The sequence below is a fragment of the Callithrix jacchus genome, chromosome 10, assembly GCF_049354715.1.
Source record: "Callithrix jacchus isolate 240 chromosome 10, calJac240_pri, whole genome shotgun sequence".
In the NCBI taxonomy this organism is placed as follows: domain Eukaryota; kingdom Metazoa; phylum Chordata; class Mammalia; order Primates; family Cebidae; genus Callithrix; species Callithrix jacchus.
In genome coordinates, this window is record NC_133511.1 from 37,627,750 (window position 1) to 37,641,400 (window position 13,651).

At 40.2% G+C, this 13,651-nt stretch overlaps 1 protein-coding gene across 4 annotated transcripts in view; it reads right to left on the minus strand.

The window, feature by feature from the left end:
* Positions 1-403: 403 nt before the first annotated feature.
* The window catches only part of CEP126 (centrosomal protein 126), a 134,823-nt gene continuing 121,575 nt past the window's right edge, over positions 404-13,651 (minus strand). For all 4 annotated transcript variants that reach the window (XM_054241782.2, XM_078339898.1, XM_054241776.2 and 1 more), the window contains 2 exons: positions 10,426-10,506; positions 404-10,279 (listed from right to left, as the gene is read on the minus strand). In XM_054241782.2, coding sequence (XP_054097757.2) covers positions 10,493-10,506 — 14 coding nt within the window. In that variant the 3' untranslated portion in view covers positions 404-10,279; positions 10,426-10,492. The remainder of the gene's footprint in view (positions 10,280-10,425; positions 10,507-13,651) is intronic.

Below are 13,651 nucleotides of genomic sequence, written 5' to 3' on the forward strand. Positions count from 1 at the left end.
GCTGGGATTACAGGCACCCGCCACCATGCCTGGCTAATTTTTGTATTTTTAGTAGAGATGGGGGTTTCACCACGTTGGACCAGGCTGGTCTCGAACTTCTGACCTCAGGTGACTAACGCGGCTTGGCTTCCCAAAGTGCTGGGATTACAGGTGTGAGACACCATGCCCAGCCTCTTCAGTAAAATTCTCGTTTGGAGGCATCAATCTGTCAATCAGGTGAAGGGAGAGTTCTAGTGTTTGAAGTGGGATGAAACACTGTTTGTTCTGTTACCTCATGTCAAGATGGCTCTGAGAGGGCTTTACACAGCCCCTAGGACTCACTGGAGCACAATTTGAAAACCAGTAGGAAAAGCATAATGTCAGTTAAATAGATCAGGAAAGAAAATCAGACCAGACAATTGAGTGCTTTGAATGCCAGAACAGGAAATCTGGACAGTATTCTGGAAGTGGCGGGTAGGAGGGTAGGGAGAGTACTGACAGTATTGAATTAATGGAATAATGTGATCAGGACTGTGTCTCTAGCATACATTGTATTACAATTTCCAGTGGATTACAGACATACATGAAGTAAGCCATACAATTACTAGAAGAATGCAAATATCATCTACATGCCAATTTAAAAATCTCTGGCTTTAGGCCAGGTGCAGTGGTTCACACTTCTAATCCCAGCATTTTGAGAGGCTCAGGTGGGAGGAATGTTTGAGCTCAGGAACTTGAGACCAGTCTTGGCAACATAGTGAAACCTCATCTCTACTAAAAGTAAAAATTAAAAAGAAAATTAGCCAGTTGTGGTGGCATGTGCTTTTAGTCCCAGCTATCAAGGAGGGTGAGATGGGAAGATCATTTGAGCCCAGGAGTTTGAGGCTGGAGTGAGCTAGGATTACGCTGCTGCACTCCAGCCTATGGGATTGTGTGAGACCTTGTCTCCAAAACATAACATAAAATCCCTGGCTTTGAACCCTTTCTGAATCTCCAAAATTGTATTTTCAAATGTCTACTTAACATTTTGCATGGCTGTCTAACCAGCACCCACTTAACATGGCCAAAAGAGGCCATCTCTCATTTCTGTTTCTTCATCACTTTCTAGTCTCTTCTATCTTAGTCATTAGTTCTCCGTTTTATTTAGGTACTTATGTATGTATTTATTTAATAAGGAATAGAGATGAGGCCTTACTATGTTGCCCATGCTGGTCTTAACCTCCTGGGCTCAAGCAATCCTCCTGCCTTGGCCTTCCAAAATGTTAGGATTATAGGCATAAGCCACCTCGCCCGACCTCTCCATTTCATTTACAGTTTAAGGTCAAAATAGAATTACTATTACTGGGCAATGAGGGAGACATTATTTGTCTTTCTTTCCAACATACAAGCATTGTCTTCCCATAAAACAACAACAACATTGGGAAGCCGAGGCGGGTAGATCCCGAGGTCAAGAGATCGAGACCATCCAGGTCAACGTGGTGAAACCCCGTCTCTACTAAAAATACAAAAAATTTGCTGGGCATAGTGGCGCATGCCTGTAATCCCAGCTACTCAGGAGGCTGAGGCAGGAGAATTGCCTGAACCCAGGAGGCGGAGGTTGCGGTGAGCCGAGATTGCACCATTGCACTCCAACCTGGGTAATAAGAGCAAAACTCCCATCTCAAACAACAACAACAACAACAACAAAGACAACAACTGGATATTGATTAGGTTTTCAATTTTTGTGGAATTCACTAACTCTATGATGATCTTAGTCCATTTTGTCTTGCTATAACAGAATATCACCATCTGGATAATTTATAAAGAAAAGAAATTTATTTCTCACAGTTCTGGTGGCTGGGAGGTCTAATACCAAAGCACTGGAATCTAGTAAGGACCTTCTTGCTGCATCATCTCGTAGTGAAAGGGAGGAAAATCAAAAAAGCAAGCATGAGAGAGAAAGGGAAAGGCACCAAACACATCCTTTTAATGGGATCCTACTCCTGAGTTAACAACATTAATCCACTCATGAGGGCAAAGCCATCATGACCTAATCACCTCTTTTTTTTTTTGAAACAGAATCTTGCTCTGTCACCCAGGCTGGAGTGCAGTAGTGGTATCTCAGCTCACTGCAACCTCTACTTCTTGGGTTCAAGCGATTCCCCTGTCTCAGCCTCCCAAGTAGCTGGGAGTACTGGTACCTGCCACCACACCCACCTAAGTTTTTCTTTTTTTGTATTTTTAGTAGAGAAAGTGTTTTATCATGTTGGCCAGGCTGGTATCAAACTCCTGACCTCAGGTGATCTATCTGGCTTGGCCTCCCAAAGTGCTGGGATTACAGGTGTAAGCCCTCTCTCCAGGTCCATGACCTAATCACCTCTTAAAGATCCCACCCCTCAGTACTGTTGCATTGGGGGTTAAGTTTCAATACATGAACGTTAGGGGACACATTCAAACCACAGCATGTTTCCACTATAGTACTTTCTTCCATGGTTATCTTCCCATCTTCCACCACTTCCTGTTTTCACAAACTAGCTGGCTAAAGCCATGTCTTGGACACAACACTCATATCTGGCTCTGTTAATCTGAGACAGAAAACTAAATAGATTAGAAAAGCATTAGATTGCTTTAGACATCAATGTCAGTTGGTAATCAACATACTGGGAAGAGTGCTTAGGGGTCGAAAGAGAATCTTTTCACTTCAAGAATAGCCTGGAACTTTTTACAATTTCCCATTGGGTTAACCAGGAAAATACTCAGTTTACTCTACCTTGGAAAAAATTGTGTCTATTTCAGCTCCGGAGGTGATTGTTTAAAGTTGGTTGATTTGGCAAAGTTAATAGCAAAACAAAAGATCTGGCCGACACTATTGTGACCCATGAATCAGTTATCACCTGTCTCCCTGGTTTTTACACCTTGGCTCTTCACACTGGTTTTAGTATCTGTTTCTAGACCATTTAGCTTGGAGTTCACTTTTGCCTTTTCTTCTTTCTCTTTTCTTTTCCCTCCCCTCCCCTCCCCTCTCCTCACCTTTCTCTTTTTGACACAGCCTTGTTCTGTTGCCCAGGCTGGAGTCCAGTGGCACCATCTCTGCTCACTGCAACCTCTGCCTTCTGGGTTCCAGCTGAGTCTACAGCTACACACCACAGTACCTGGCTAATTTTTGTATTTTTAGTAGAGACAGGGTTTTGCCATGTTGCCCAAGCTGGTCTTGAACTCCTGGCTTCCAGTGATCCACCCAGCTTGCCTCCCAAAGTGCTGGGATTATAGGTGTGAGCCACCGTGCCTGGCCCATTGTGGCTTCTTGGCTTCATTTTCTGATTTTTGGTATTATCATTCTTTGTGATCTTGTGAGCAATCCATTACTGCTGTCTTATGGGGTTGGGTGAGTGGATGCAGGATTCATACCTGGAAAGTTAACTGTGCAAGGATGAAGGTGACTTAACGTTTGGGTCTATTAAGGATAAGATGAGGTCTCGAATGCCTTACTCCTTTGAGCGTCTAATTTTGTACTCTAGGTTTCACCAACAAGGATTTCTGTGGAAAATATTCAGCATTAAGAAAAGTGCATACTTCTGAAGTGCTTGCAGTTCACTCTTTGACTATGTTTGGTGATGATTTTACACCATTTTTCTTTTTGTTTCCTAGGCATAGTTTCTAGGACTTCATCCAATTTATTGATAAAAAATGCAGATACAAAGTCCTCTGGCATGATACTAAAAACTTTCCATTAGATGGACAAATCTATTGTTACACATAACAGTACTGTATTGCAACCTGTATTCTTCTATTTTGTCTGTAAGAACATTATAAAATACTTTGTTCTGTGATTTTGGGAAAATAAGATCCAATTGGCCTATAGCAATCCTTCTGTCTACTTCAATGGATTTCAGCCTATCTTCCTTGAAATGTAGCATTTTTTGGAAGTGTCTCAGGGTCTACTTTGCAGAATGGAGAAAAGAGGGTATGGCTTTTCCTCTCCGCTTTCAATCAGAACAAATCACAGCAGCTCTACTCTTATGTATTTTACGTAAGATTTCATTTGCCTAGAGGATTATTATTCCAAACTTTATAAAGTTTGGAAAGCATTTTTTCAAGGTAAATGGCTGCTGCTAAAAAGAGACAAAACACCCCATATGCTACCAGTTCTTTTTCTATCTGAACTGGGTCATTAGTCATTACAGTTTGATTGTGTACCTATAGTCTACTGCCTAGACATGTTTTCAGGCTTTTATGGACTATCTTGTGAGATTAGTTACAGCTGAAATATGACTCCAAAAGAAATTTCATTCTGAGTTTCAAGAAGCAGCATTAAGGAATTAAGAAAGAGTGTGTGTTCTGGGTCAGATTTCCCAGTTTTGAACTTCAGCCTTCCATGCTTTCTGTGTGTCTTTGGGCAAGTTTCTTGACCTCTCTATGTTTCACTCTTCTTTTTTATTGTTTGTTTTTTTTGAGAAAGAGCCTCACTCTGTTGCCCAGAATGGAGTGCAGTGGTGTGATATCAGCCTACCTCTCAGGTTCAAGTGATTCTTCTGCCTCAGCCTTCCAAGTAGCTGGGACTATAGGGGCCCGCCATCACCCCCCAGCTAATTTTTATATTTTTAGTAGAGACAGGTTTTACCATGCTGGCCAGGCTGGTCTTGAACTCCCGACCTCAAGTGATCCACCCACCTCAGCCTTTCAAAATGTTGGGATTACAGGCATGAGCCACTGCACCCAGCCTGTTCTTAGCTTTTAAAAGAGGAAAATATTCTATCTACATTGGAAGTCTTTGAGAGCATGAAATGGGATTATCATGTACTGTGCCTCGCAGAGTGCCTGGCATGTGGTAAGTGCTTAGTTATTCATGGTTATTATTTCTGTAACTTGTTCAAAAGCTGCTCATGATTGCACACTACTGCTTACTTCTCAAAAATTATCTGCAGTACCTTAATTTATGAGGACTTGACATAAAGTGGATCCTCAATACAAACTGACTGAAGATCTAACTGAAGCTTTCTCAGCTTTCCCTTTAGGGGATAATTTGTTGTTGGATTACATACATTAATTCAACCTTCACTTGTTATTTTTATTGGATTGTTCTAATAGAAAAAAAAGGGCATATCAACAAAATTCATTACTAGGAAGTTGAATTTTACCCTAAAACTAAATGTATTCTGGCTGGGTGCTGTGGCTCATGCCTGCAATTCCAGTACTTTGGGAGGCAAAGTGGATCACTTGAGCCGGGAGTTCAAGACTGGCCTGGGCAACATGGCAAAATCCCATCTTGCCAAAAATATAAAAATTAGCCAGGTGTGGTGGTGGGCACCTGTAGTCCCAGCTACTCAGGAGGCTGAGGTGGGAGGATTACCTGAGCCAGGGAGGTCGAGGCTGCAGTGAACTGAGTTCACATTGCTACACTCCAGCCTGAGTGACAGAGTGAGACCATGTCTCAAAATTAAACACATGAATACTTAGTGTTTTATCTGATGTTTCTTTAGATATCCATACTGAAAGATGAAGGTTTATGAATGATTTAAAAGTTACATAAACTATGTTTTGAGAACAAATATATGTCAATTAAAGCACTATGTAGGATAAATACTACCTTTTGTGTATTTCTGACTTATAAAACTGACTAAAAAATAATTTAAAAACTAATGTGGTCAATGAAATCTCACGTAATTTCTAGCTGGTTTGGCATGGAAATAAACTGGAAAGCATCAAGTTAGCTTTATGGAAGAGGCTGATTTCATTCTCTCCCACTTAAAAATGATACTTTTGGCTCATGATTTATTTGGATTAAAGTTCCTCTTGGCTTCTTAGCTGTGCACACCTTCCAAGTTTTTTCTTGTAATGCTCTTAAGGCATCTTTGGGTCTTTGATGCTATTTTTGCCTTCCCAATTCATCTGGCAAAAAGCTCTTTGAAAACCTTACTCACTTCAGATAGTACATACATTTAGAAAGCAATCTAAATAAATAACAATGAAATATTTTGCATTAGGGTAGACCAGCTAGATTCTCCTAGAAATATGGTATCCACTTGCTAAGCCAGTGGCTTTAATAGCTTTGTTTCTTAAAAAAAAAAAAAACAAAAAAACACCCATTTAGTCTTTGTTCTTTTTCAAGCCAAGTAGAAAACAGTCCTACTTCTCTATGTTGATGAAATAGATTCTGTAAGCTCTTAAAAAGTGTGTATGTTTAGCCACTATCTTGAGCTGTTTGCACTTTTTCTGGTAGCAATTATTCTGCCAAATAGAATATTTTGTATACAGAAATTTCAGAACAAAAGGAATATGATCCTTATACTTACTGTGTTCAGATCTGAGATGTGAATTTCAGTGTGTGATCCTCCCATGAACAAAAATCTCTATACTTTTTTCACTCATTTAACCATGACATCCATTTGCTTGAATTGTGTTTTTTTAATTTTTCTTTTGTTTCTTTCTTTCTTAATCTTACTATTTTCTTCTGCCTTTCTCATTTCTTTGTTTTTGTAATTTTTTGTACTTTTTTTTTTTTTGAGATAGAATCTCACTCTATCACCAGGCTGGAGTGCAGTGGCATAATCTCAGCTCACTGCAACCTCCACCTCCCGGGTTCAAGCAATTCTTCTGCCTCAGCCTTCTGAGTAGCTGGGACTATAGGCTTGCACTACCACGCCCAGCACAATTTTTGTATTTTTAGTAGAGTCGGGGTTTCACCATGTTGGCCAGGATGGTCTTGATCTCCTGACTTTGCGATCCACCTGCCTTGGCCTCCCAAAGTGCTGGGATTGTTTCTGTATTTTTATTTATTTATTTATTTTTGTATGTGTTTTACAACAGCTATAGTGAGATCAAGTATATAAAACTCAGTGCTTTTAACGCATTTGTAGAGTTGGGCAACCATTAACACTAATTTTAGAATACTTTCACAACCTCAGATAGACTCCATACCCATTAGCAGTTATTCCCTATTTCCTTTTCCTAGCCTCTGACAACCACTAATCTATTTTCTGCTTCCATAGATTTGCCTATTTTGAACATTTTATGAAAATGGAATCATACAATAGGTGACTGGTATTTTTCATTTAGCATAATGTTAATGTTTTCAAGATGCATCTGTATTGTAGCATGTATCAATACTTTATTCTTTGTTGCTGAATAATATGCCACTGTGTGGAGATACCACATTTTATTTATCCATTCATCAGTTGATGCACATTTGACTTATTTCTTTTTAGTTATTATAAATAATGCTACCATGAATATTTATTTCAAGTTTATGTGTAGATCTGTGTTTTCAATTCTCTTGAGTGTGTATGTAGAAATGGTCTCATTTTTTAAACTTTCATTTTAAAAAATCAGATAAAATTTCAACAATACATTGTTACTCACATTTTTAGTTATTTTATGAATCATTTGTTTAATTGTGTTATTTGACTTATTAATTTCTTAAAATGCTTTATATATTCACATATTATTATAAAATTGTTGCAATTTCATTGCTTTAAAAAAATTTTTAATTGCTTTTTTGGCCAATTGTGGTAGCTCATTCCTGTAATCTAGCACTTTGGGAGGCTGAGATGGGAGGATTGCTTGAGAACAGAAGTTCAAAACCAGCTTAAGCAACACAGCAAGACCCCATCTCTATTTCAAAAAACAAAACAAAAACAACAAAAAATGTATTGCTCAATGATTATTTTGAATCTAAAGCTTCCAAGTTACAGATAGCTTAATCATAAAATACAAATCTTATTATTATGAAATAATTAGCAGTATCCCTCTCCATTTCTTCTCCCTAGATGATAATATTAATTCTTTTAGCTTTTTCTTATAATATTTACTTCCATATTTCTAAGTAACATGCTTATCCTGTCATTCTTGGTATTTGTTTCATATACAACCTATTAATCTCTTACTATATTCTCCACCTGTCTCCCTCACACTTTCCATTCTCCGTGACTGCTAAAATACTAATTAATTTTTGTTAGAGCAATACTTAACATTTGCATTACTATGACTAAATACAATTTTTGATGTTGTTATCTAGTATACTATGAATATTTATTATTCTTTGTTCAAATTTTTGTTTTGGTTGTCATACAAATTATGATTTTTCTGTTTAGATTTCTATGTAATTTATCACTAATTCTTTCTCTTCCAGATTGCAAACAACATCTTAATAACTCAAATGTAGTAGATTTCCTGTCAATTTTATCTTCCTGTGGCCATTCCTTCTGTACTTGTCTTGACTGGTTGCTTCCTAGGCTTGCTGCACAGCTGAATTTTTCCTTTACCGTCACCCTGGGGATTTCTATTTGTGTTTTGCCTTTTCCTTGTTGCTCTGCGTCCTGAGAACCTATCCTCTGGGCTGGGATGGGTTTCAGAGCAAGCACCTCAGCTAAGGTCTTTGATCAGCTATGCCCGGTAGCTAGAGGGCTGCAAAGTGCATTCTTACGACCACTGCAGCTCTCTTGCCTCTTAGATTTCTTATCTTTGTTTTCTTGGTTGACTCCCTTGTTTTAGTAGATCATATCATCTAGTAGCTTAAGAACATTATGGCCCGAGATCCTGCTTCGATAGTCCTCAAATCTTTGGTTATTCCTCTTTCCTCAGTGTATTCCCACTGAAATGACCACAGGTCCTTTTGGACAACGACTGAGGGAATCTTTGCAGTATATATTTCTTGGGGGAACTGCAGGGTCCTTCTTCCTGGATTCTGGGCCATCTTATCATTTAACGGGTTTCAGATGAAAAATAGGCTCAGGCTGTGTGCCATGGCTCATGCCTGTAATCCCAGCACTTTGGGAGGAGGCTGAGGCAGATGGATCACTTGAGGTCAGGAGTTTGACACTAGCCTGGCCAACATGGTAAAACCTTGTCTCTACCAAAAATATAAAAAGTTAGCCAGGTGTGGTGGCATGTGCCTATAATCCCAGCTACTTGGGAGGCTGAGGCAGGAGAATCGCTTGAATCTGGAAGGCGGAGGTTGCAGTGAACCGAGATCGCCACTGCACTCCAGCCAGGGTGACAGAGCAAGACTCAGTCTTTTTTTTTTTTTTTAAAAAAGGCTCAGGTCTGGAAACTGACCAAGATATTGTAATTTTTATTGGGACCACTGTCCTTAACTACCTACTTCTCCATTCTTTACGTGTTCTGTTTGTAGATGTAGGGTACCAACTTGTTTTGACTCTAGAAACTCCAAATTGTATTCATTATTTTTACAGCTGCCTGACAGAAAATCCCCTCTGCTGCTGCTTTAACCTTGCTGTTGTTAAGGTAACTGTAGCCCCTGGCTTCTGGCAGTTATCTGGTCTCTCCTACTCTGGGGGCTCATCATGCTCACTACAATTAAGGAGCCCAGCTCTTTAATAGAAGAGGCCTGATCTCCTCTCATACCTTCGAGTCTTGGCCTACAGGGCAGAGTCACCACTGAAGTTCTTAGTGATATCACTGCCCCTCTCTCACTCCTCCTCCTTGTTAAGAGCTAGTATTTACCACACGTGAGAAGACTGTACTGATGCCTTTCTACCACAAGGCAGCCAGAAACCCCTCCCAGTTACCCCCGCCCCCCCGCCCCCCGTCTGCAGACAAGCAGATAACTAGTGTTAAATCCCAGCCCAATGCAGCTGGGGAAGCTCTAGGTCTGAAGGATCTGCAGGGAGAGGCAGCAGCAGCATCACTGAGATCTTGCTGGCTCCTGCAGTCTGGGACTAATGATAGGACAGGAGAGATAGGCACAGATTTGGGAATCTGGTGACCCAGAATTTTTGGGGGTACCCACCCAGATATTTCAGGGCTCTGAACTTTGTGTAACAGATCTGCCTTGCCTCATAAATACCTCTGCAACTCCTCATTCTAAGTCCCCAGGTGAGCTCTCTTCTACTGCAGGGTGATAAAGATCTCTTTGTAAGCAATACCACCACAAGTGCATCCTGGCTCTCACACTTAACCTTTAGTTGTTAACTGCTCTCAGTTTCTCATCACTTTGAAGGGTTTCAATTCAACTTAGTAATAAGTAGCTGCTGTCTTTGCAGGTATTGTCCCCACTGCATCTTTTAAATGCCTGGATTCTTGCATGGGCAAGCTGTTTTTCTCAGGGGATGTTTCCCCAGGTTGTCGCCTGTGAAATAATGGCAGCTGAGCCACTACCTTGAGCCAGGGACAATCTGTGACCCACTTTCCACTCAGCATGGAGTTTTCTTTGCCAGTCATTGAGTGATCCCATCCCCAGTCTCCACCTTAACAGCCTTCTTTCTTGGACCATTCCTGGTACCAATTATGTCAGTTCAGTTCCTCGGAGAAGCAGGTATCAGGATGGAATTAGAGGTGGACGAGATGGATTGGGAAGAAACACCTGTGAAGGATAAATATTATGATGTTATGATGTGGGTCTGACACATGTGAAAGGAGCATGGGAAGGAAGAAGTAGTTCTGAGAAAGGAAGTCTTGCCCAGTCCTATTGAGGTCCCCCTAAGTAAAGACAGCCCACCAGAAAAGTACCTTACTGGGTAAGAACTGTCTGTTTCTAGTACACTGATGATTTTCCACAGTCTTCCACAATTTTCAGTCACTGGGAGCAGCCTGGGGGGAGAAAGGCATTGATGTGAACACCATGGTGGATGCAGAAGGTACAGCAGGTAGGGGCTGTGCCAACCTCTTTGGCACAGGTTACCTCTTGAAAGGAAATCTGAGTGGTGCATGTTCATGTTACCACAGCTATTGTTGCTTGACAGGTTTGCAATGCTTGCTTTGCTGTAAATCAGCTTTCTTTATTTGCGTGAGTTTTTATTGATTTTTATATGTATCTGATTTTTAATATGTATTTTATTGATTTTGATATGTATCCTGTGCCAGTACCACACTATCTTAATTATAAGAGCTTTTGCTGGCTGCAGTGGCTCATGCCTGTAATCCCAACACTTTGGGAGGTTGAGGTTGGTGGATCGCTCGAGGCCAGGAGTTTGAGACCATCCTGGCCAAGATGGGAAAACTCTGTTTCTACTAAAAATACAAAAATTAGCCTGGTGTGGTGGTGCACGCCCATAATACCAGCTACTTGGGTGGCTGAGGCAGGAAAATCACTTGAATCAGTGAGCCAAGATGGTTGCACGGTACTCCAGCCTGGGTGACAGATCAAAATTCTGTCTCAAAAAAAAACAAAAAGAGGGAAAACCCAAAAAGTCTTGTTATTTGATAGGGCAAGGACCTCTACATTAGCTTTCAGACACAGGTGTATCTAGGCTATTCTTATTCTTTCCTCTTTCACATAATTTTTTAGAATCGCTTGTCAAGTTCCACAAACAGCCCTTTAGTGTTTTTGTTGGCATTGCATTAATGTTGAATATCAATGGGAAGAACTGACATGATATTGAGTTTCAAATCCAAGGATGTGGTATATACATGCATTTATTTAAGTCTTTTAAAATATTTTTCAATATGTTAATCTTTTTTTCCAGAAAAGGATTGTATATCTCTTCAAAGATTCATTGTTGGTATTTTAAATTTTGTTATTTTTGTAAATTGTATCTTTTAAAAAGTTACAACTGTTTTTTGGCCATTTCTTGCCGGGTTGTAGTCATGCCTTTCAAAATGGTCCTACCTTGAGGCAAAGGGGCCAGGACTTTATACCCCACATCTACCAGACCTTGGATAAGGGTGGCCCTCAGGCACTGGGTGTGGCCCCGTGTGAGGAGCTCTGGGCCTGCGGGAAATGCCTGGAGAGTGACTCAGCTGAGAGCTGTCAGCCGCCAACATTCCCTTCAGCTGGGGAAAGACTCCCTGGGTCCTGACCGGGCTATAAATGCCTTTTAACGGGTTAAAGAAATTTTCTTTTTACATCAGAGTCTGCATTAAAAAAAAAAAAAAAAAGAAACAAAGGAAATTCTCTTTTATCCTTTTTTTTTTTTTTTTTGAGATGGGGTCTCGCTTTGTTGTCCAGGCTGGAGTGCAATGGCGCAATCTTGACTCACTGCAACCTCTGCCTGCCGGGTTTAAGTAATTCTCTTGCCCCAGTCTCCCAAGTAGCTGGGACTATAGGCATGCACCACCTCGCCAGGCTAACTTTTTATATTTTTAGCAGAGATGGGTTTTCATCATGTTGGCCCAGCTGGTCTCTTTTATTCTTAGTTTTACAGTTAATTGTCCCTGCTTTGGTAAAAGAAAGAGAGTGGTCTAGCTGTATTGTATGGCATTTGGATCTGGGGTTTAACTGTTTGTCTAACAGACTTCCAACTAATCCTGTTTCAGTCTTACCTTTACCGCTTGTTTCCAGAACTACTGGATGTCTTTCAAACCTGGGCCTTTCTGGTTTTTCAGGAAAGACTGGCTAGCTTTAGGCTTCCCCTACTGCCAGCATAGGTTTTAGATTTCTTTGATTATCTAAATAAATTACTACTTCATTACCTGCTTTCTGACTTTCAAAGTTTTGGCGCTGTCTTCCCTTCTGTTCTCTTCATCCTTGTACTCCTCCTTTTATTTTATTATTATTTACAACAATTGAGACGTCTAGGGTATCTCTCTCTCTCTCTTTTTTTTTTTTTGAGATGGAGTCTTGATCTGTCACCCAGGCTGGGGAGCAGTGGCATGATCTCGGCTCACTGCAACCTCTGCCTCCTGGGTTCAAGCGAGTCTTCTACCTCAGCCTCCTGAGTAGTTGGGATTACAGGTGCCCCCACCACACCTGGATAATTCTTTTTGTATTTTCAGTAGAGATAGGGTTTTTCACCATGTCGGCCAGTCTGGTCTCGAACTCCCAACCTCAGATGATCCATCAGCCTCAGCCTCCCAAAGTGCTGAGATAACAGACATAAGCCCCCATGCTCGCCTGATATCTCTCCTTTTTAATCCTTGTCATTGAAGTAGGGTTTCAGGAAGTAGCAGAGGTGTAATAAAAGTGTGCTTCTAATTGCTCTCTTGCCTGGATGCACTGTTTGGAGATTTATGAAGTAAAGGCAAGGCAGTCTGAGTTTGACACATGCTGTTTCTAATGCTTGAAATACTTCCTCTGCCATCCTTGCTTGTCTAACCCATCCTTCAGCTCTCCCTTTGGTAGTCACATTTTCCAGAAGGCCTGTCTTCACAGCCCAAGTCTGGATTAGATGGCCCTTCTAGACAATCTGTTTTAATCTGTGTTCAGCCCTTGTCACATTTTGCTGTAATTACCTGTTTACCAGTCTTTAAGATCTCACAGGCTAAATATTTTGATTAGTGGAATTGTATTTGATCTCTGTTGGAATCCCTCGTCTGAAGCATAGAGAGGATTTAAGAGGTACTCAATAAAGTTGTATTGAGTGAATACATATTACATAGCTCTCACTTTCTGCAAATATAATTTTTGTTCTTCTTTGCTGGGCTGAAGAAACCAAAAAATACTAGTTTTATTTTCATGGACCTTGGAAGCTTTAACCAATGCCATTTAAAAAGTACTTGGATTTCATCTTTAATATGAAGAGTCAGATGGAGTGGATGATGTATACATTTCTTTCTTTAAAATTATTTGAAATTCCTGGAAAGTTTTCTACTTAATCTTTAAAAAAAGGCATTTGTAGAAAATCTCTAGAAGAAAGGCATTTTGACAACTACTGCATATACAACTAAATATGAGGATAAAATATTAAAAATGGAAAAGAGATTTTAATGAATGTTTTACATGTTCATAAACATTGTTTAGGTTATGATCCATTTTAGGAAGTATAAGCAAATTGTTAACTTTAGCAATCTTTGAATA